The sequence below is a fragment of the Microtus pennsylvanicus genome, chromosome 14 (assembly GCF_037038515.1).
Source record: "Microtus pennsylvanicus isolate mMicPen1 chromosome 14, mMicPen1.hap1, whole genome shotgun sequence".
Classification (NCBI taxonomy): Eukaryota; Metazoa; Chordata; class Mammalia; order Rodentia; family Cricetidae; genus Microtus; species Microtus pennsylvanicus.
The window spans coordinates 37,180,362-37,205,578 of record NC_134592.1 but is presented as its reverse complement, the minus strand read 5'-3'; the positions used below and the strand labels follow the sequence as shown (position 1 = coordinate 37,205,578).

The 25,217-nt window shown below is 35.8% G+C and overlaps 1 protein-coding gene and 1 pseudogene across 18 annotated transcripts in view; one reads left to right on the top strand and one right to left on the bottom strand.

Annotated features, from left to right (window-relative positions):
* The window catches only part of Gphn (gephyrin), a 342,975-nt gene that overhangs the window by 94,124 nt on the left and 223,634 nt on the right, over window positions 1–25,217 (top strand). For all 18 annotated transcript variants that reach the window (XM_075948519.1, XM_075948523.1, XM_075948515.1 and 15 more), the window contains exon 3: window positions 5,207–5,264. In XM_075948519.1, the coding sequence (XP_075804634.1) occupies window positions 5,207–5,264 (58 nt within the window). The remainder of the gene's footprint in view (window positions 1–5,206; window positions 5,265–25,217) is intronic.
* On the bottom strand, window positions 9,572–10,219 carry LOC142835194 (ephrin type-A receptor 7 pseudogene; annotated as a pseudogene).

Below are 25,217 nucleotides of genomic sequence, written 5' to 3'. Positions count from 1 at the left end.
AATTGTTCCTGTAAATAGGATTTAGGTTGATCATAGCAATGAAACTTTGTATTTTTCTTTCCTTATCAACCATTTTCACCAGAGAATCTTTGAATCCTTTTTATAAAAATTAGAATTTTTTGTACTCTATCCCATTTATGTAATAATTGTTTTATGTGTTAGTTTTAACTACTTTAACTATGAGGAATTGTTCAAAAGGAACAAGAACTGTAAAAATATCTATCTTTATAATAATAATGTCTTTAAAGTTGACTGCTTGAGGTTCTGATTCTGTTTTACAATGTTAAAATTCTTGTGCACCCTTCCCATGTGTTTTTTATCAGTCTTCTCAATGTTTACTTTCATACCAAGCTTTTCACTTACTTCACCTACTCAGTTTACCACAGCCTTATGCTCATTTGGACTTTCAGCAAGTAGTGCTGTATTGCCAGAGAAACACAAGTTATTGATTTGTACACCACCTATCTGTATTCCTATCTTCTCATTGTCCAGGGCTGTTGCTATATAAATTTCAGTAATATATTAAAGTGGTGGTAGGAGCATGCATCCTGCAACAGTCCTACAATTGTCTTAAACTGATAACTTAATTCTCCACAGCCTTTGACTGGTGCAAAGGTATTTTTTTTTCTTCTTTTGGCTTTTCAAGACATGGTCTCTTCTAGCTTTGGAGCCTGTCCTGGAACTAGCTTTTGTAGATCTGGCTGGCCTCAAACTCACAGAGATTTACCTGCCTCTGCCTCCCCAGTGTTGGATTAAAGGCGAGCGCCACCACCGCCCAGCTGCACCACCACAGCCTGATGCAAACGTATCTTTGTAGGCATTTTCTGGTATTCTTATGGTTTTCCCTGAGTAACTGTAGAACTTGTTTCTCAAAGTCCTTTCCTCCAAATGCTATCAAATGCCTTCCTGAAGTTGATGTAACAGACATAAGTAACTTTGTTATCTGGGAGGAAGCCTCAATTAAAGGGAGGGAACTATTTCAGACACCAAGAGGCAGATACGGATAACAAGGACTGCATTCCAGGCACTAGAAAAGGTTTGGTCAGCAAGAGACATAACAACAACAACAACAACAACATTACAGGCATATGAGTGTTGCAAGGAGGGCCTGCTTGTTCGTCCGGGCCGCCTGGCTAGCTTAGCCCTGAAATAGCCACACAGAAACTGTATTAATTAAATCATTGCTTGTCCCATTAGATCTAGTTTTTAACACATTTCTAGTAATTTGTGTATCGCCACATGGCAATGGCTTACCAGGTAAATTTCCCAGTGTCTGTCTCAGGCAGATCCATGGCATCCCTCTCTGACTCTTTCCTTCTCCCAGAATTCAGTCTGTCTTCTCTGCCTACCTAAGTTTTGCCCTGTCAACTAGGCCAAGGCAATTTCTTTATCCATCAACCAATGAAAGCAACACATGGACAGAAGGGCCTCCTACACCATATGAGACACTTGTCTTCAGCCGCCTTCTTTACAATTTGGAAACCTGGAAAATGAAATGCTCCTCAGAGCAGTGGCTGAATGTGTTTGAGATGGCATGTGTCAGGAGGATTCTAGGTGTTACATGAAGAGATGGGCTGCCCAACGACGACATTAAGAAACAGCTTTATCTACAGAAGGAAGTAAACCACAGGATATGGCAGCAATGCTTGAGATACGTTGGCCATGTTTTGAGAATGAATGACGGCAGATACCCAAAAATAACACTTCTTGGTAGAGTGCATGAAATAAGGGGAAGAGGAAATCCCTAAAAACCGTGGATAGACAGCATAAAGGAAGAATGTGAAAACTCGGGTGTCACAATATCACAAGCATCTAGGATTGCCCAGGATAGAAACAACTGGAGAACTGCCATACACAGGCTGCACATGCATGCTTAAGCATTGCTGTGCATAAATGATGATTGAAATGAGGAATGTCTGTAAAACTTTCTTTTGTGAAGTAATTTAACTTTAAATATTAGGACTCACACATTTTATAACTCATGACTTATTTTCTTTGTCTCTTTGATATTGCTGGACACATTCATCTCTCAGACTCTTTTTTATTTATTTTTGTTTGTTTCTTCATTTTTCCTTTTTTTTTATTATTATTATTATTATTACAAATTATCCCCTCCTCCCCTCCTCCCATTTCCCTCCCCCTCTCCCCATTCTCCCTCCCCATTCCTCTCCAGTCCAAAGAGCAGTCAGGGTTCCCTGCCCTATGGGAAGTCCAAGGTCCTCCCCCCTCCATCCAGGTCTAGGAAGGTGAGGATCCAAACAGACTAGGTTCCCACAAAGCCAGTACATGGAGTAGAATCAAAACCCAGTGCCATTGTCCTTGGTTTCTCAGTCAGCCCTCCCTGTCAGCCACATTCAGAGAGTCCGGTTTGATAACATGCTCCATCAGTCCCAGTCCAGCTGGCCTTGGAGAGTTCCCATTAGATTGGCCCCACCGTCACAGTAGGTGGGCGCATCACCCCTAGCAGCCCTGACTTCCTTGCTCATGTTCTCTCTCCTTCTGCTCCTAATTTGGACCTTGGGAGCTCAGTCCAGTGCTCCAAGTGGGTCTCTGTCTCTATCTCCATCCATCACCAGATGAAGGTTCTATGGTGATATGCAAGATATTCATCAGTGTGGCTATAGTATAGGGCCAGTTCAGGCGCCCTCTCCTCAGCTGCTCAAGGAACAAGCTGGGGACATGTCCTTGGACACCTGGGAACCCCTCTAGAGTCTAGTCTCTTGCCAACCCTCAAATGGCTCCCTTAATAAAGATATATACTTCCCTGCTCCTATATCCACTCCTCTTCCATCCCAACTGTCCCATTCCCCCATGCTCTCCCTATCCTCCTCTTCTCACTTCTCTCTCCCCATCTCCCCTTACCCTGGTCCACCCCCACTCCCAAGCTCTCAATTTGCCTGTAAATCTTGTATACTTCCAATATCCAGGAGGATAACTACATGTGTTTTGGGGGGTACACCTTCCTATTTAGCTTCTCTGGGATCATGAATTATAGGCTCAATGTTCTTTATTTATGGCTAGAATCCACTAATGAGTGAGTACATACCATAGTCATCTTTTTGGGTCGGGATTACCTCACTCAGGATAGTGTTCTCTATTTCCATCCATTTGCATGCAAAATTCAAGATGTCATTGTTTTTTACTGCTGAGTAATACTCTAACGCGTATATATTCCACACTTTCTTTGTACATTCTTCCATATAGGGGCATCTAGGTTGTTTCCAGGTTCTGGCTATTACAAATAATGCTGCTATGAACATAGTTGAACAAATGCTTTTGTAGTTTCATAGGGCATCTCTTGAGTATATTGCTGCATCCTGGGGTAGGTTGATCCCGAATTTCCTGAGAAACCACCACACTGATTTCCAAAGTGGTTGCACAAGTTTGCATTCTCACCAGCAATGGATGAGTGTTCCCCTTACTCCACATCCTCTCCAGCATAGGCTGTCATTGGTGTTTTTGATTTTAGCCATTCTGACAGTTGTAAGATGATATCTCAAAGTTGTTTTGATTTGCATTTCCCTGATCGCTAAGGAGGTTAAGCATGACCTTAAGTGTCTTTTGGCCATTTTAACTTCTTCAGTTGAGAATTCTCTGTTCAGATCAGTACCCCATTTTTTAATTGGGTTAACTAGAGTTTTAATGTCTAGTTTCTTGAGTTCTTTATATATTTTGGAGATCAGACCTTTGTCTGTTGCGGGGTTGGTGGAGATCTCCCAATCAGTAGGTTGCCTTTTTGTCTTAATGACAGTGTCCTTTGCTTTACAGAAGCTTCTCAGTTTTAGGAGGTCCCATTTATTCATTGTTGCCCTTATTGTCTGTGCTACAGGGGTTCTACGTAGGAAGTGGTCTCCTGTGCCCATGTGTTGTAGACTACTTCCCACTTTCTCTTCTATCAGGTTCAGTGTGTTCAGATTGATATTGAGATCTTTAATCCATATGGACTTGAGTTTTGTGCATGGTGATAGATATGGATCGATTTTCATTCTTGTACAGGTTGACATCCAATTCTGTCAGCACCATTTGTTGAAGATGCTTTCTTTCTTCCATTGTATACTTTTAGCTTTTTTGTCAAAAATCAGGTGTTCATAGGTTTGTGGGTTAATATCCAGGTCTTCTATTTGATTCCGTTGGTCGACTTCTCTGTTTTTATGCCAGTACCAAGCTGTTTTCATTACTGTAGCTCGGTAATAGAGTTTGAAGTCAGGGATGGTAATGCCTCCTGAAGTTCCTTTATTGTTTAAGATTGTTTTGGCTATCCTGGGTTTTTTGTTTTTCCATATAAAGTTGATTATTGTCCTCTCAAGGTCTGTGAAGAATTTTGTTGGGATTTAAATGGGGATTGCATTATGTTTCTTCGTATTTCAAGATACGGTTTCTCTGTAGCTCTGGAGCCTGTCCCAGAACTAGCTCTTTTTTGTTGTTGTTGTTTTTTTTTCGAGACAGGGTTTCTCTGTGGTTTTGGAGCCTGTCCTGGAACTAGCTCTGTAGACCAGGCTGGTCTCGAACTCACAGAGATCCACCTGCCTCTGCCTCCCTAGTGCTGGGATTAAAGACGTGAGCTACCACCGCCCGGCCCAGAACTAGCTCTTGTAGACCAAGCTGGCCTTAAACTTACAGAGTTTTGCCAGCCTCTGCCTCCCAAGTGCTGGGATTAAAGGCGTGCACCACCACCACCCAGCAACTCTCTGTTTTTTAAAAAAATTAAACAAAATCAATATTGGTGCATTAGTTGTGATAATTGCACCACAGAAATATAAGATGATAATTATTGGGAAACTAGGAAGTAGGCTTAAAGCAGGATGTGTTAACTTCACTTTTTGATCTTTTTTCAGAAATTTTCACAAACTATTCCCAGAAATCAATTTTATTAATTAAACAAATAAACACAGGTCTGCTTTCACTTCTTGATGTATGTTGTGACAGAATCCAGTAATAAATGTGACAGCTTCAACATTATTAAAATCATCAATAACGGAAGTTTAATTCAGAACAAAAATCTAATATAATTTTTTCTCATTGGGTAGTCATTTGTTGTCTGTCTCTTCTAAACTAATAAATGGAACAGTGAATCAAAAAGGTTTTCCCCCATTGCTATTGAGGTAGGTTTTTGGAGATTTTTGGTGGTGCTCTAATACTAATGGTAGATATCATTCATATGTTTTACACTGTTGTTAGTTTTAAGAATATTTTCTTCTAATTTCAGGTTGGGTGGAACTATATCAGCATACAAGATAGTACCAGATGAAATAGAAGAAATCAAGGTATAGTATGAAATTTTCACACCTACAGAGCCTTTAGCATTTTATTTAGGAGCTGAGGGGGAAATTCTTACTTAAATATCATTGAATCTTGTGGTATGTGAAGACATTATTGTAGTCCAAGTTAATCTACTCAAGTTAAAAATACATGTATTTTACAGAATTGCCATAAAATTTTATATCTTATGTTTCCAATACAGTTCTGGGGGAAAAAAATCTAAGTAAAATATATATGTAAAAAAAACCTTCCTATGTGATTTATTGAAAATAGAAGACACTATTATGTATAAATATTAATATATAATGAATTATTTTTTAATATTCTTCTCCCTGTAAGTCTTTACAAGTCTTGTGATTGATTTATAAAAATATATATAATGCTTAATTTCATTGAACTTTTCAGTATCAACTTCAATAAACTGAAAATTTTGTAATTTATCCTTTATTTTGCTTATTAATTTTAAGTCATTTAAACCTATTATGTGAGAAACTATTGGTTTCATTATATTACCTCTTTCATCTACTGTATGATCTCTTTAGTAAATATTGCTATACACTTGCTCTCAAATTAGAAGAGAAAGGGGCTAGGATGTAGCTCAGTTTGCAGAGTGCTTGCCTAGCATGCACAAAGCTCCAGGTCCAATCATTCTTTGGGTGATTGAGGCAAGCCTGTAATTATAGCAGTTGGCAATCAGAGTCAAAAAGATCATAGCAAGTTTGGGGCAAGCCTGGTCAATACATTAAGTTCTAAGCCACCCAGACGTAATGAGATCTGACTATCTCAAGGGGGAAAGGACAAATTTAGTTGAGTGTGATGGTTGCATGTCTTTAATCCCAGCACCCTGGAAGCAAAGGTAGGAAGATCTCTGAGTTTGAGGCCTCCTGTTCTCCTGTTCTTCAAAGTGAGTTCCAGGACATTCAGGACCTTATCACAGAGAAACCCTGTCTCAAAAAAAAAAAAGAAAAAAGAAAAAAAAAAGAAAAAAAAAAAAAAGAAACAAAAAGAATCTCAAGAGTATCAGGATTCATTGACTAAGTCAGTCTAGAATCAAGAGGAATCCTATGATTAACTTAGGATTAGTAATCATATAGCAGTTAGTTGAGATCTTGCTAGTAAATAAAATCAACTTGAAAAGTTTTATTAAGGAATAACATTAAGTGGCTTTAAGACATATCCTAGAGCAGATATGTCCTGGGAGCAATAGATTTGTATTTAACTAATATATAGAAACGTTAAATCGTCTTGTAAGGGGTTTTAATTTTTGTGAGATTTTTCTTTTATTTTGACCAATTTTAGAATTATGAATTTTATTAGCATATGTCCAGTAACTGAATTGAGATTGAGTATTGAGGCATAAAAACATTTTTAAATGTGTTGGTGGGAAAACTTTGAAAACTTTTTGTTGTTTTGTTTTTTTCTTTTCTTTCTTTTCTTCTTGTTCTTGTTCTTCTTCTTCTCCTTCTTCTTCTTCTTAGGGGGGGGGCAGTGGGTGGTGGTGGTGGTGGTGTTAAATGCTTTCTTTGTGTAATAGCCCTGACTGTCCTTGAACTTTCTCTGCACGCCAGGACTGGCCTTGAATTTACAAGTTCCACCTGTCTCTGCCTCCCAGTTACTAGGGTTAAAGGTGTGCATCAAGATTGCCTGACTGAGAGTCAAATAATCTGAAATCATCAAAATGTATGATGTAGCTTAACCTTGATATGCTACTTATAATGTACCATATATAAATAAATACATATATTTATGCATATTTTAGTCTTAGAATAACAATGAAACCTATCTCATTTTGTCAGATATAATATATTCATAATGTTTGAACACCAAAAACCATTATAAAGTTCATATATTGCTTATGAGTTAATTGTTCCAGACAATACTACAATAAATTTGTCAGTTTTCAAAACTATTCTTGCTAAAAACCACTTTTAAAACCAACAAAAGTAAAGTAACCTCAATCCTTCAAAGTCTTCCTGTTAGCAGGAATCTAAAGATTGGTAGAAAACATGGAAAAATAGAAAAACATCAAAAATGGAAAGAGAAAAGCAAATAATTCAAGTATAACAGGATTTAAGAAATGACATAGCCAGTAAGTCCCTGTTTTGCCTTGCCATGTATTATAATCTTCTGTGTGTTCTGGACAGGGTACTAAAGAAGCTTTCAACCTGGACTCATAGACAAAATGCTTGTGTGGACTCGCTCATATAAGCCTTTTGTCTAGCTGGAAGAAAAAGATCAGAGTTGCCTAAGGATATGAAAAAACAGTTCAGCACTCTTCACTTGATTCTCACTAAACATCAATGAAAATTGTTATTTAGTTAACCTTTAGGTTAGCAGAGCCAACAGAAATCTGATCTTCCATATTTACCCCTTCATTTCTGCCCACAGTCATCCCATCCAAGACCCATCCAGGAACACAATGACTGAACAAGGCAGTTCTAGGTGAAGCTAGTCACCATTATCATATCTTTTCTTTTTTATGTCAGTGAGGCCAAGTCGTCACTCTTTGCCCCATCAAGGCTGACAATACTGATATTTTCTCTCCCCATTATGGCCTCAGCATCTGCCCTGATTTAGAATCAGCAGTGACATAAGATGATACCCACTTTTACCAGGGAAGTCTTTTTGGATACAACAGGGAAAGTGAACATTTACTTCCCATATGAATCAGTGTTTCATTATTGTTATTATTATTATTATTACAAATTTTCACCTCCTCCCCTCCTCCCATTTTCCTACCCCTTCCCTTATTTCCCCTCCCCCTCCCTTTCCAGTCCAAAGAGCAGTCAGGGTTCCCTGCCCTGTGGGAAGTCCAAGGTCTTCTCCCCTCCATCCAGGTCTAGGAAGGTGAGGATCCAAACAGACTAGGTTCCTACAAAGCCAGTACATGGAGTAGAATCAAAACCCAGTGCCATTGTCCTTGGTTTCTCAGTCAGCCCTCCCTGTCAGCCACATTCAGAGAGTCCGGTTTGATAACATGCTCCATCAGTCCCAGTCCAGCTGGCCTTGGAGAGTTCCCATTAGATTGGCCCCACCGTCACAGTAGGTGGGCGCATCACCCCTAGCAGCCCTGACTTCCTTGCTCATGTTCTCTCTCCTTCTGCTCCTAATTTGGACCTTGGGAGCTCAGTCCAGTGCTCCAAGTGGGTCTCTGTCTCTATCTCCATCCATCACCAGATGAAGGTTCTATGGTGATATGCAAGATATTCATCAGTGTGGCTATAGTATAGGGCCAGTTCAGGCGCCCTCTCCTCAGCTGCTCAAGGAACAAGCTGGGGACATGTCCTTGGACACCTGGGAACCCCTCTAGAGTCTAGTCTTTTGCCAACCTTCAAATGGCTCCCTTAATAAAGATATATACTTCCCTGCTCCTATATCCACTCCTCTTCCATCCCAACTGTCCCATTCCCCCATGCTCTCCCCATCCTCCCCTTCTCACTTCTCTCTCCCCATCTCCTCTTAGACCTGTCCCACCCCAACCCCCAAGCTCTCAATTTTTGCTTGGAAATCTTGTGACAGAGTAGTATTGGTGTACCCAGCAAGATACTGAGCATTTATCTCCATATGGTACTTAAGCTATTTCGCCTAATATCCCATTGGGGATATTTACTAAAATAGAGTATTTATTCTCATGAACCCTGAAATGCTGGATGTTAGAGCTCTTTTCATACTAAGAACCAAGAAATACTCATCAGACAGCAGATCAAAAATGAATCAAATGCTGAAATTACCTATTAAGAGTTTTAAGATTGTGTCTTCTAGATATGACAGAAAAATCACCCATGAATTTCATTAGTATGACTACCTAAATAAAGCATGAACAATGACACTAGTTAATATATCAATGTAGATGGGGGGAATCCCATTGAAACCCACACCTAAATGAGGAGCTATAGATAATTAACACCTACTAAGAGAGTTAGAATTGATCTTCCACAGGGATGAGTTCCCTAATTGATTATCTAGTACCAGTGGTCAATCCCTAAAACATATATACATATATGCAACATTGAATAGATTCAGTAGGTTGTACTTATATATTCTTTTATATATACATATTTTACAATTTAAAAATCTGTAAATTTGAGAGGAAGCAAGGGAAACATGTGAGGGGTTAGCGGAAAGAGGAAGAGGAAAAATTACACAGTATCATTTTAATAAATAATAAAAGAAAAATTTTAAAGAGAAAATTTAAGCTATCATTTAAAATGTTCTGTTTTATGATTGTAAATCCTGTTCAAAACAAATGGAAAATCTTGTGAAAATGAAAAAGTTATCAAAAAATTCCAAATAGAAATTATAAAATGGAAAGCTAGAGATACAAAGAATGGCAAATGTAGAGGGTAGTCATTGAATCCAGAAAAAGAGCTAAGTTCTCAGGGATAGACCAGCTCTTCTTGTCGTATACTTTGACAGAAATTAAAGCTGCCCAAGCCTCTACATCCTGAAAAGCAAAATTGAGTCCCTTTTTGGACAAAGATCCAATCTCTCTCACCTTAGTGTTCAGCTTCATTTTTCTTTCACCAAGGTCACCTTGTGTAAAAAAAACATTTATCTGTAGCATTGTTATCTATTTTTACATAGAGTTTTTTTTCTATTTTCCTGCCAGTGTAGTAACTGTTTTATAATGGTACAAGGTAAAAGGTTTTTTTTTTTTTTGCAAATTCTCAGTGTACTCCAGGAAAATTTACAATCCCTCAGGGTGAATTTCCATTGTATGAAACCTTTGTGCATTGCCTTTAGAATTCCTCTTAGTCCAAAGCCAGTTTTGGTTGGGCTTCCTGACCTGAAACACCTGGTGTGTTCTTATCAGACTGTACTTCTCATTCAAATTATTAATTTCTTCCTTCTCATTGGCTGGAGAGGGAATACCTTCTGAGTGCATTTGTTGTGCTTTACCATCCAGTGGTAGTACTTCTTTGAAGCTACGCCTCTTGTGAACAGCCAGACGTAGCACAAAAATAATTCACAAAGGGTACAGAGTTTGAAAAACCATGGTATATGAACATTTTGGGTTTTTGCTATAGTTGGTTTGCAGCTTTTAAGATGCTATTTGCTCCAAAGTGAGCTATTGTGGTTTATTATTGTGTATCTTGCATTAATTCCGTTCTGTGTCCTAGGTCTGCTGTTTCTCACTTAGCTCTTTAATTTCTCTCCCCATCCTGTTTTCTTTACACTGTGATTTCTGATTGAATTATATTTTCAAAATATACTTTAAAAATTAGCTTCTTCATAAAGCGTGCAACTTTCACAAATTGAGAGCATTTTTTAAAAATAATATAAAGAATGGGGATATCCAAGGTATATGATAGAACAAACAGTACATAGGTTTTATTTACTTAAGATTTAGTTAGTAATACCTAATCTGTATTTGACATGTACTATTTTTATAATGTAGGAGATGTCACTAAATCATTCAAATTAATAGGCACTGTTACCTAGTTTGAGGAGAAAAAAATATAATTGAAATTGTAATTGTCTGTCCTGGCCCTTTAAGAGATAAGCCCGCCCACTCCCTCCCTAATCTGCAGGGGCAAGTGGATCTTTCTTCTGCTCCCAGCATGAGTGTCTCCCTTTCCCTCTCTCTCCTGAAGAGGTAGCTTCTCCTTTTCTCCCCCCCCATCTCCCCTCTCCTCTTCCCTTCCATAGCCCACTAAATAAATAGCCAGCCTCACTCTGTATGGCTCTCTCATCCTTCTCCATCTCTCACCCACCAGGGCTCCTCATAGGACCTACTGACTTAGGCCCCTAGCCCTCATAGGCCCACTAGCCCCTCGGGGAACGGCACTGTTTTATTTTTACCATTCCAGAAATAATAACAAGTTTAGTTATATATAAGTGGTTTATTTTCTGCATGTATAGATGAGTATATACAATATATATTTGGGGTGTGTGTGTACCTATGCTGTATTGCACATGTGGAGATCAGAGGACAACTTGCCAGAGTCAGTTCTCTTCCTTTTCCATATGGATTTGGGGATTGAACTTAGGCCAGCAGGGTTGATGGCAAGTATCCTTACCCACCCACTGAGTAGTCTTGTTGCTCTTACACATTTTTAAATTTTTTATTTTTTTCTTATTGTTTTTATTGTGCTATATATTTTTCTGTGCTTCCCTTCCCCCCCCCCACCCTTTTACCTTCTCCTATGATTTCCACGCCCCCAATTAACTTAGGGGATCTTGTGTTTTTCTACTACCCATGTAGATTAGATCCGCATATGTCTCTCTTATGGTCCTCTTTGTTGTTTAGGTTCTCTGAGTTTGTGAATTGTAGCCTGGTTTTTCTCTGCTTTACATCTGAAAGCCTCTTATGAGTGCGTACATAAGATTTGTCTTTCTGGGTCTGGGTTACCTCACTCAATAAAATGAACTCATACACATTTTTAATGTAAAGAAACAGAATTACTATGTGGCTGGTGTAAATACCCACTATTACAGACAGTGGTAGGCTCCTCTTTAATCGGGTTTCTCTGTCTTCAGTTTCCCAGAGTATATGAGTAATTGTGGAGGATCATTTTTTATCAGTTTTAAAACCATAATAAATGACTTTCAGAATATTTTTGAAAGATGATACAAATCATAATTTTTTTGGATTTACAACTATTTCAAAATTTTTTTATTTTTCTAAGCATTCCATATAACCTATCATCTTTTTAAAAAATCTTTGTTTTATTTTTTTAATTCCAGTTCTGCAGATGGCACTGGAATGTAGTGTGTCAAGCACTGATAAACAGTATTCCCTTATTATTTAGAAGTTTCATGTTTCCATTGCCAATGAAATTCCCCATTTTCAGGCTCGTATTTAAATCCTTTCATCTTAACCACGGTCATCTCTAACTTTTAGGGCATATTTATTACTGTTAATACCCTGCTTGCCTCTGCCTGGTACTGGTCTCACTCTAGCTTAAACTCCCTTAACATATTTCTGCGATATCCCATGATTTAGTATCTGACCCTAAAACCACAAATTGTTTCCATAATTACCCTTGTGATCCTAGTTGTCAACTACTGAAGTCCTGCTAATCCTTGAAGAAGTGTCCTTGCCTTCTGTGACCACTCTTTCACAGGTTCAGATGGCAGTGATTACTCCCTTGATGTTTTTATCTAGCACCTTTTCTCCTAGCCTGCTAGCAGACAGAGAAAAGTTACTGCTCCATACCTGAAGATGTTGCTTTTTGTGTTTTTGTTTTTGTTTATTTGTTTTTTTTCAAGACAGGGTTTCTCTATGTAGCCCTGGCTGTCCTGAAACTCTCTCTGTAAACCAGGGTGGTATCAAACTCACCAAGATCCACTTGCCTCCTCCTCCCTAGTGCTGGGATTAAAGGCGTGCACCACCATTGCCCAGCAAAATTGTTGTTATGCACACAGCCTCTTTCCTTGTTACTTCTCACTTGACCATTCTTTGTCAGTCTTTTTTGTCTTTCTTTTCAGCTTCCTGATTTCTTGCTTCTGATGAGTGAGAGGCATTGCTTTCTCTTTACTGTTATCAACTGCTTAAGAAGCAACGGGCTCTAAGATCCTGAACATCATTTTCTAAACTAAGGTCTAAAGTGTATATATTTACTTTATACCAAGAAATGACTTTTGTTCTAATGGTTTATTGTTTTGCTTTCAAATTATGTATGTAAAATATTAGTTGAAGAGCAGATAAAAGAAGAAATAAAATCTAGAAAGCATTTTCTAAGTACTGTAAATGAAAAGAAATATATAGTCCATATATCAAAAACATTTCTCATTTTTTATTTCATGCCTGTATTATTTTCACAATTTTTTGTATTTTCAATTTGTTCATATTCAGTAGTTCATAATACTTGTTTTCATACATTTGTAAATGAACAGTATACACAAATATATAATAAATAACCCCATGGTTCAGGAAAAACATTGCAAAAAAGGAAGGAAGTAGCATATTTTTCAAATACTGCAAAGAGCTTTCAGTTACAAATTCTGTGTGTCTAAATATGCTATAGGGATGAATGGGAAATATAGATATGCTTAAATTAAAGAAAATTAAAATTCTGTCATTATTAGTTTACCTTGAAAGAATAGCTATATACAGTCTCCATGGAAAAGCAAATAACAACGAAAGGTTTAAAATCAGGAAGGAAAGAACTGTTGCATGGATAAAGTAGACTCAGATCTTTTAAAACTGTATATGAAGGCTGAAACAAATGTAAGATCATATGATTTGATATTCCTAATAAGTAGGATAAATATTTAGTATATTTGTATTTAAAACATAGAAATATAAAGTTACCTAAATAGAATTAAGTTTTCTACATGTCACTTGAAATGGTGGTACATTGTTAACACTGCACACTGAAAATTACATTTGTGTATAGCAGTACCCAGAAAACCCACTAATAAAAATGTACAATATAACATATTAAATGTATTACATATAAAGGTGGAAATCTGATAAAAGCTTAAGTGAACAATAGTAAAGCAATCAAGAAACAGTATGCAAACAGAAAGTTAATAACACAACACCAAGTTTAAACCTTTAGATTTTAAACAGTTGCCTCATATAGAGTAATCCAAAATAAGGCCATAATTAGATTTAGTTTGACACAATGAACTTTTTTTCAGAAATATTATTTATTTATTTGCTTGTTTATTTATTTATGCCAATCCCATTTTCCTCTCCCTCTCCTCCAGCTCCCCTCACGTTCCCCACCCCACCTCTCTTCCACTCCTCCAAGAGAGTAAAGCTTCCCCTGAGAAGTCAACTGTCCCAACATGCTTGAGGCAGGATCCAGTCCCCCTCCCCTCCACACACACTTGTGCCTTGACTGAGCAAGGTATCTCTCCATAGAGAATGGGCTCCACAAAGTCAGTTCATGCATTACAGTTAGATCCTGGTCCCACTGCCAGTGACTCCACATACTGCCCGAGCCACACCATTGTCACCTGTATTCAGGGGGCCTAGTTTGGTCCTATGCAGGTTCCCCAGTTGTCAGTCCAGAGTCAGTGAGCTCCCAGTAGCTTGGTTCAGCTGATTCTGTGAGTTCCCCTTTATAGTCTTGACCTCTTTGCTCATATTATCGCTCCTCCCTCTCTTCAGTTGTACTCCAGGAGCTGGGCCCTTTGGTTAGCTGTGGATATTTGCATCTGCTTCCATCTGTTTCTGGAAGAGGGTTCTAGCTTCTCTGGGGTTGTGGACTGTAGGCTGGTTATCCTTTGCTTTATGTCTGATAGCCACTTATGAGTGAGTACATACTACATTTGTCTTTCTGGGTCTGGGTTACCTCACTCAGGATGTTTTCTTTCAAGTCATGTCCATTTCATGCAAATTTCAATATGTCATTGTTTTATTTACTGCTGAGTAGTACTCCATTATATAAATATACCACATTTTCTCTTTTTTAAATTTATTCTTTAAAAGAAAACAAACTATCTTTTCATTTTACATACCAATCCCAGTTCCCATTCCCTCAACTCCTCCTACTCCCCCCCCCCAACTTTACCACCCTCCATCCACTCCTCAGAGAGTAAGGCACATTACTTTGGGGAAGGTCCAACGCCCTCCCTACTATATCTAGACTGAGCAAGGTATCCATCTAAAGAGAATGGGTTCACAAAAAGTCACTACAAGCAGAGGGATAAATCCTGGTGCTCTTGCCAGTGCCCCACATTCTGCCCCAGCCATACAACTGTCACCCACATTCAGAGGGTCTAGTTTTGGCCCTATGCTAGTTCCTTCCCTGTGTGGCTAGAATTGCTGAGCTCCTTCTAGCTAAGTTAAACTGTTTCAGTGAGTATCCCCATGATGGTCTTGACCTCTTTGCTCATATTCTCACTCCTCCTACTCTTCAACTGGACTTTGGGAGCTTAGCCCAGTGCTCTGCGGCAGGTCTCTGCCTTTATTTCCATCAGTTGCTGGATAAATAGCCATCATTCTGACTATTATAAAGTGGTATTGGAGTTTGTCAGAGGTTTATTTTACCATCTAATAAGATAATAATGCATTTTTATGAATATTTTCTTAATGATCCCATTATGTCATTTTCAAGAAAGTCATTTTAAAAACAATTATACAGGTTTAAACTGAAAGGTTGGAAAAAGCATACACCACATAAGCATTTATTTAAGAGAAGGTAAGCCAGATTTAGTATGTGGACATCTGTACAAATAGACTTCAAAGAAATTACTGAAGCCACAATTGGTATTCTGTTACACAGAAGGCTCAATCCACTAGAAAAACATTGGGGTTGAAAAATTATATGCATGAAAAATGGGCACATCAGTTACTGAAGTAAAATTAAACAATACACTTTTTTAAGCATTCACAATCATTTCACAAGACTTTGTCTTGTGTCATAAGACAAATCACAATCAGCATTTAAAAATATACAGTGTATAAACTTAGATCCTAGTAGAATCAACATAGAAATGAATAACAAAATAAAGGAAAATGTCAACATGTGGGCAATAAAAGACACTTTTAATAACCCATAGATCAAAGTGGATAACTCAAAGGAAAATTTAGATAATTGTAACACACAAATAAAAGCAAAAATACAATTATAAATTATGAAATCTGTACTGTAGCTAAATAATGAGAAGACAGCTTATAAATTTTAGTTTTATTTTCATATATGCTTGTGTGAGAACATATTTGTTATTTCATATTTGCATGGGTGAGAACAATTTAATTTCAGACAAAGTCTTACTAAGTTATCAAGGATGGGTTTATAATGCAGATTCTCCTGATTCAGCCTTTCTAGTAGCTGGAATGTCAGGCCTGTGCCAGCAACCTAGCTTTGAGAGGTCAATCTATTATCCTAAATGCTTACATGTGAAAAAAAGAAAGGGGCTGGAGAGATGGCACAGCAGTTCAGAGAGTGTTCCACTCTTGAAGAGGACCTGGTTTGGTTCATAGCACTCACATGGTAGCCAACTATTTCCAGGGGCTATGCAGCCTCTTTAGGTTTCTTCAGGTACCAGGTAAACATGTAATTCACATATATAATACAGGCAGAGCACTCATGCTCTTAATTTTTTTTTTAAAAAAAGATAAGGTCTCTTATCAGTAACCCAAGTTCCTATCTCTAGAAACAATAGAAATAGAACAAAATATATTCAAAGAAAGCAGAAATAATGAGTTAAAAACTGAAAACAGTATTAAAAAATCCATGAAATGAAGTACTTGTTCCCTAAAAATTTTGCTGGTATTGATAGATTTAATAGACTGACAAAGATAGATAGAAAAGGACAATTATTATTGCCAATAATAAAATAAGGATTACCGAAACAGAGTCTTATTCTTTTAAATGATAATTAGAGAGTCTTTAGGTCATAAGTTATATTTGTAGGAAATGCACTAATTTTTCAAAACTCACAACTTCCAGAATTAAACAGCATGAAATATGAAGTAGATAATTTGTATACTCCTTTGTGTTTTAAAGAAATAAAAATATTAAAGAAAAAGTTGAACGTGATAGCACATGTATAAAATGCCAGTGTTCATAAAGGAAGAAAGGTGTGGAAATAGTAGGAAGTGGCAATAGGATATATATGACATAAAAATGGAAATGAAGGTATTGGAGGTGAAAGGATACAAGGGGTTAGCAGGATAGGATAGCAGATTTAGAGAGGAAGACCAACAAAATCAATGCTTAGAAATACTATGGTGGAACTTTATACTTTGTACAGTATTTAAAATTCTTCTCAACAATTAAAGAGGAAAGTGCCTTCATCATTGGATACGTATAACCAACACAACATAAAAACCTTTACCCTAGCTTTAAACTTTGCAACAATACACATTTGATTTAAATGTATACCTATAAATATTGTCATCCAGGTTTAAAAGAACCATTAACACTTACGTCTAAGTGAAGTGTTCTTGGATTCAGCACCCAAAGTATCCACACCATGAAATTTTTGTACATTGAAGAGCATACATAATTAAAATCTTTTCTACAAAGAAAAGTCGAGAGAGAACGAACACTTAAGATGCATCCTTGAAGAAATTATTTTAAACCACATCTTAGTAAAGGGTCTTAACCAAAATAAAGAAACTTTTAAACTCTGAATTAACAAAATAGAAAGTGGGCAAAAGACGCAAAGAGATATTTCATTTAGGAGAATAGACATACCATGAATAGACACATGTAAAGTTATTGAATTTCATTAGCCGTTAGGTGAATACAAATCAAAATAACAATTCAACTTCATTGCACACTTGGGAAGTGAATGTCATAAAATGATAGCACTTCTTACTGAAGAGGATGTAGATAAACCAGACACTCATACTTTTTAGGAAATAGAATTGTGGAGCCACTTCTATATTGTGGATCATTTCCTTACAAAGTCACCTATCATGTTGCATTGTTTGTTTAGCATTTATCCCAAGTAATGAAACCCTATGCTTACGCATAAATTCTATGTGATTTTGGTCTTTGCAAAACACGAAAACAGGAAAGTAAATGTTCTTTAATAGGTGAATAACTAAACAAAATTTTTTATATTCATACTGTGAAATATTAGTGGCATATCCAAAGGCGAAATAATGAACTACTGATGAGTGATCTTAGGATCAATCCAAATGAGTGATGGAAATCCTTGAAATGAAAAGTCTTGGAGATAGAATAGAAGAAATAGGAGAAAGAAAAATGGTTGTTGTGTATGTAAATATTAGCACAAGTGCCTAGAGAGGTGGCTAAGTGGTTGGGAGTATGAATTGGTCTTGCAGAAGACCCAAGTTCATTTCCAGCACTCACATTGGACTGCTTACAACCATTTTCAACTCCAGCTCCACGGAACTCAGTGACCTCTTCAGGGCTCACCAGGCATTTGCATTCTTATGCACATACCCTCACACCCATATACACAAACAAATAATTGATTTAAAAATAATTTTTAAAATAGTCAGTAAGCCTGTTTGAGTAGCATATATACTCTTCTTGGCCATTTGCATATCTCCATTTGTGATATACCTGTTTTATTCATCTTTATAAACATTAGGTTATCTGTCTTGTCCTCATTTATTAGTGGGTGTACCTAGCATGCCCTAGATATATGTTCTCTGATATATGTATTGAACATATGTATTTCCACTGTCCTTCCTGTTTTTACTCTTTTAAAAGTGTCTTTGCTGAGCAATATTTCTAATTTTGATGATTTAACTCTTTAATTCTTTCTGTTACAATTAATAGGTAAATATTTCATGGTTGAATGATTCTGAAAGAGTTCAATTACTAATATGAATTAGTATAATAAATTACTAATATGAAGAGAAAATTATATTTTAGCAAGTACTACAATTTTATACTAAGTATTTTAAGAAAGAAGAAATACTCAGAATTCTTAAGTCTGGAAGATCATCTTTGAGTATAAGAGAAAAACCTCAGTAATGTATTTTATCTTAACTTTCTTATTGATATAGTATATTATTTAAAATAATAATAGTGTGATAGCTAATATGAGTTCTATCAACTATGTTCTATTAACTGACTTCACCAACAATCTATTTCTTTCATGTGAAATTCATATTGTTAGATCAGTTATAATAATATTAGACAGAGGTGTTATTTTAAATCAAATTCTAAGTACTTTTGCAAGTAATGCCTGTTATAAAAGGAAGTTAGTAATAGTCATAATTTTTACAATAAAGTAAGCAGTACATTCAGAAAGCGGTGTTACTCAAAGAGCAGAAACAGTTACCAACTACTATTTAAACTTTTATTATCATTTTTATTTTTAACCTATTTTCACTTTTTTTTTAAATTTATTTATCTTTTATTGAAAATTTCCACCTCCTTCCCTCCTCCCACTTCTCTCCCTTCCCCTTCTCCCCTCCCCCTCCCTCTCCAGTCCCAGGAGCAATGAGGGTTCCCTACTTTATGGGAAGTACAAGGTCCTCCCTGCTCCCCCCAGGTCCAGGAAGGTGAGCATCCAAACAGACTAGGCTCCAACAAAACCCATCCGTGCAGTAGAATCAAAACCCAGCGCCATTGTCCTTGGCTTCTCCGTCAGCCTCCACTGTCAGCCACATTCAGAGAGTCCGGTTTGATCACATGCTCCTAATTTAAACTTTTGTTCATTTGTGTATTACTTTTCTCTTAGGCAAATTAGAGATGCAAATTTAGCATTTCCTCCAATTGCCCAAGCATTATTTTTAAGTTTTATCTTTATTTCCCACTGATGGGAAAGGCTACTTCAGAATCTCCTCCATTTCTCTTTCAGAGCTCAACTATTGAAATTAATGTCTTATGTCATGATGTATATATTTAATTTTCAATAAGTATTTATTAATTTAGACTTCTTTGACAAAACTCTTTGAAATCTATCATTACTTTTGCTAAGTATCTTGCTAGAAACTATGAATGTAGTAAAGCAAATATTATTTTTTTACTTGTATATTGAGAGAAAAGTTATGATATTGTCGTATTTAGGATATATACAAACAGATAATTAGGAGAGTTGAGAGACACATAGAGACCAATTCTATGCCTAGTTCTTGGCATAGCCCTCTGAAATCCTAATATATAGGGATTCTGGGGAAATGTTTGCTTTGCTCTTTGCTTTTGGATTACAGTTCTTGATGCAGAGCTCCTAAGTGTCTTTGTGATTCTCTTTTTGTCTTTGGAGATAAAATTTTACTATGCAGAGCATAATACATTCTGTAAAATTCCGTAATGCTTCTTATAGATTGGATCAAAATTTGGCCTCAGTTTGGTAAATGGAAACACAAAGAGGCAGAAAAGTTAATAGTCAGTCCCATATTAACTTTATTTGTCCCAAAACAGCAGGTGTTTCTGGGTCCTCTCTCTCTCTCTCTCTCTCTCTCACACACACACACACACACACACACACACACACTTGATATGCATGGTAAGACAGCAGCCCTAGGTACATAAAATAGTCTACTGAGTGTTTCTTTTTATGCAGAACATCTGAAGAACTTCTGATATGATGGGAAAGCAATGAATTAATATTAAGTTATTTTACTATAGAATATATAACAAAGAAGCCTATGATACCTGTTATGGTGGAATAGAAGAAATGTAAATTCTAGATGTAAGGATTGAAGAAGGTTATTGAAGTAATTTGATTCTTGAATTTGAAGAATAGTAAAATAATTTTTGTAAATATACTGGTAAATATATGTAGTAAGAAACTTAAAAAAAGTTAATGTCCTAAGCTACAGGAAATAATATAATTTGTAGAAATTTCTCAAAATGTAGGAAATGTTACTGAAGAAACACTACCCAGGGAAATATAAAAATTAAAAATATTGACTATTTTAATCTTTAACATTTGAGTGACTTGAAAATCAGTATTGGACTTTGATGTTAGGAGTAGTGATATAATGTAATTGCTGCAAAATAAACAGAACTTTTTTTCTGATTGTTCTATAAGAAAAATAGTACAACTGGAACAATTAACATTTCTACTCCTCTAGTAACCCAGAATAGATATCAGATTCTGTTTTAAATAGAGTAAGATAGTGTCACACTAATAGTAAATACATTGTTACTCAAATACTGATTAGTTTCCAGTGATTACCTATGGGCTTTTTGTGGTTTTGAATTTTTCAGTATCTTAAAGCATATGGCACCAAAACAGCTAGTATTTGAAACTCTATCACTACAACAAACAAAAACAATTTTATTAAAGGCATGCATGCAGACAAAAACCCCCATACAAATTAAGTAAGTAAATAGATTAATAAATGATAGGAATTCACTAACCAAAACATAAAGGTATTTAGAGTAAAATAAAAGACTATTAGAAGAGAAAACTAGTATTGAACACTAACAGATTACTTAGGCATAAAGAACAAGATGGGAGGGTTTTTATTTTTGAGATTATAATTATATCAATTTCCCACTCACTTTTGTCCCTGCAAACAAGCCGTAGACCCCTTCTTAATTGATCTCTTTTAAATTTATGGCCTACTGTTTCATTAGCTATTATTACATGTATATATGTACATACATATATATTCCTAAATAAAACCTCCTCAGTCAGTATAATATTACTCATGTATAAGTTTTCATGACTGGCCATTTGGTAATGGATGACCATTTAGTGTCTTCTTCCTTGAAATAAACTATTTCTTCCCCTTTCAGAATTCCTTAGTTTCCTGTAGTTCTTTTTGTAGGGGTTGATGCCTCATGGTCTTTTCACTGTCTCCTTTTCATTTTTTTTTTGCATTGTTTCATTTCTTTATAATTCATAGGTATTGTTAAAAAGAAGTAAGTAAATTTTAAGCAACAAGTTAATTGGTGTTCATACTTTCTCCTTTTGATAGTGAGTAGATTAATTAACTCTTCTTTCCTCTTCATATTCATAAATAAATTTTTTGCTCAACTTAAATATTTAGTGATATATATATATATATATGATATGGGAGAATAAATAACCATAAACTCCTTTTTATTATTACTTTAAAAAATACCATTCGTAAACTCTTCATAAATACTATTAGGAAGTAAACTTTATTTTCACATACTTACCATTTTATCTTCCTCTATCTAGTAGAATGGGGCAGAAATTCATAAAATGTGCATTCTGATGTCTAGATATCAATTCTCTCTCTCTCTCTCTCTCTCTCTCTCTCTCTCTCTCTCTCTCTCTCTCTCTCTCTCTTCCTCCCCCACTTCTCGTTTTTTGACACTGGGTTTATTTATTTAATAGTTTTGACTGTGCCGGAACTCTCTTTTCGACTAGATTAGTCTCGAACTCACTGAGATCCACCTGCCTCTGGCTCCTAAGTGCTGGCATTAAAGCAATCACCGCCTGGCTTAGTTTTTTTTTTTTTCCCCAAAACTTTATACTGTAATGTAAGGATATATAGAATAGATAAAGGTCAGAAACTACATGGAGATAAAAGCCTAGTGGTTTGCACCAAGCTCTCAGACATGTAGCTAAGACTACTTAAGATTCTTCTGCTCCAGTTAAACCAGTATTATTTCAGTCACAGAGGTGAACCTCGTCAACCCCACAACCAAAACAGCTGAGCCAGAAAACAAAGAATTTGTGAGAAATAATAGATCATTTTTTGTTGCTCTTATTGCTTTGTTTTTTATGCACTAGGTTTTCTGGTATACATAATGCATCAATAGAATATAGGTACAGTTATTTCATGGTTTATATTATTGCATTCTTTTTTGCATTAGCTACTTCTAATTTCTGCTGTATTACTTTAAATTGATCTGTTTTTCATATTGAGTGACAAAATAGTTCTGAAATTAAAACTGCTGAAATAAAATGGAATGAGAAGAAAAAAGGAGGGCTATCTAGTTTCTTCTCATAACTTCTGTGTTTTAGATACACTTATTTTATGCAGACAGCTTCTTCCTGATCTTCTTTAGTCTTTTACCTGTGGTCAACTTTAGCTCTTTGGGCATACTTAAGAAAAAAGTTCTTAAGTCTTTGCTTTGTAAGGAAAATTTTTAGCTTTCCAGGGATGGCACTGATGACCATTGTAGTAATATGACAAACTAGTTTCAGAAAGACAAATGTGTGTTTTCTCTTATATGAAAAAGTGAAATTTATGCCCTGACAATGCTTAAGTATGCATGGGCAGCCCATATATGACGGTTCTGTTGAACTTCCATATTGGCTTTCATGGTCTAAGTTGATGAGGACGACGGACATACAGAATCTATATTTAGGATATATAGAGAGGAGAGTATAAAAATAGAACATTACTAATGGGTAGGGAAGATAAGATAATGGAGGGAGGATGAGCAGAGTCTGTGGTATATATATTGTAATAAAATTCATTTTGTCAAGCAAATATATGCTAAAAAATATAAGCCGTTCTCCAAGTTTTGTATAATGACTCTGTCTAGAAATCTCCTTCAGCACTTATGTTTGTATTAAAGCAGAAGTGAACCAGTGCTATCTTTTCAGTAACCCTCTTCCTTTTCCCCTGTCTGTGGGCACAATATGTATATCCCAAGCTGGCCTTGAATTTGCTGTCTCCAGCACTACTTTCAAATTTGTAATTTGCCATTGTTGGCCTCCTGAGTATTGGGTATTATAAACGTGTGCCACCACATCAAACCTGGCTTTCAAGGTTTTCACTTTGGAGAGATCATATGTGGTAAATAAATATCTTTCTAAATTAAAAACTGATAAATCATTAGTGAGTTTCATTAGTATATTTTACTATGTTTTCATTAATATGTTCTAATTAACATTTAAAAATATATAATGACTTACTCTACTTATATATTTCTAATCCAAATATTAGATTGGTTAAATCTCTGAAAAACAGCATTATTACATTTTCTTTTTACCTTCCCTTTCTTTATTTTCCAGTTTTAGTTTATTATATGAACATCAAAAAAAAACCCTAATTGAACAACATCCAGGCCTTAATGTAGAGCTTTATTCTAAATCATTTCAGGAATAAAGATGAAAAATTGGAGACAGGGAAATACAAAGTCCTGTTTAAGCATGAAAGAGATTTTACAGGTGCAGAAGCAAACAGTAGGATAAATTGCTTTCTAATTAAGTTACAGATTAATAAGTGCTCTTAGGTATATAGAATTAACATATTAAAAATGGCAATCTTACCAAAAGCAGTCTCCAAATTCAATGTAATGCCCATCAAAATCCCAGCAAAATTCTTCAGAATTGTGTGGTATACTTGTAATATGGTTTATACTATAATAATAAGCAAAATACTGCTTCATTTTTATAAAGACATGTACTGAAGCATTGTCTGTCTTTATTTGTACAGGTATACCCATGATGGCCATAACTTGTTACCAAATGTGTGATTACTGAATCAATTTTTTCTGAACTCAAAGTAGTTGCCTATTGGAAACATAAATTGGTATCAATGGTGTGGTATATATATTTTATTTTTCCAGATTTTACAAAATTGAACACATCCATCTGCCTGATTTTATTTTTTTGAGTACCCTTTGACTTATTTCCTGTAGTCATGGTGTTTGGTTGTGTAAAGAACAAGTAGGGTATTTCCCTATAATTTCATTGACTTTTTGCCACAAGATGGAAAATTTTTTATAAACCTTTACTATTCGTGTGATTTTTTTTTATGAATTTCTGAGTCCACCACATTTCCAATCAATAATTGATCAATTTCTGCTTTACCTTGTGCTGTAGAACCTAGCAGACCCATATGGGATTGAATATGTGTTGTGTATGGGATGAATCCTATTCCTGATTATGTCTTGTAACTGAATAAGTAATAAAGTCAACTCTGCGTCATCTGGTATAAATTCAGCTGTTTCAATATGCAAAACAACTTTCTGCATATTACGAATTTGTAACTATGTGGAGAGGTTTCTTAAAATCCATTAGTACCATGAGAATAGCATATAATTCTGACTTTTGGACAGAACCATAAGGGCTTTGATCCACTTTACTTAAATTTTCTGATTTGTAACCTGCCATTCATAAAATAAAATAAAATAAAATGGTTTATTTGCATTAGTATAGAATGTAGGAGCTCCAGTTATTGGTGTTTCCTATACAATTTGAGGAAGGATCTAGTTCTGTTTATAAGTTGTATTCTCTTGCTTTTGAGATAGTTGTTGTTAATCTCTCCCCCAAAAAATTACTACAAGTTCTTTGCTGGGGTTCACTTCCCATATTTTGTCAATTTCGTTATTAGTGAATGGTACTACAGTTTCTGCTTGGTCTACTCCTGCTAATTAATGAAGTCTTTATTTTTATTTTAGAATTAAATCAAAGACTTTTCCATATAAGTTTTAAATTTTTATTCAGTTCATTTGGAGAAAAGATCCATTCTAACATAATATCTTCTCTCTGCATTAAAATTCCTGTAGAAATTGTTTGGAGGGTAGTATGACTATAAAGCAGTTAAGCTTCAGATCCACACAATCCACATGTGCATTCTATAAATTAATTCTCTCAGCTACAGCTGCTAATTTCCTAGGCCTCTTTAAGTTCTTGTCAACATCTAAGGTTTTGCTTAAATTAGTCAGTTCATCAGGTTTTATCCCAAT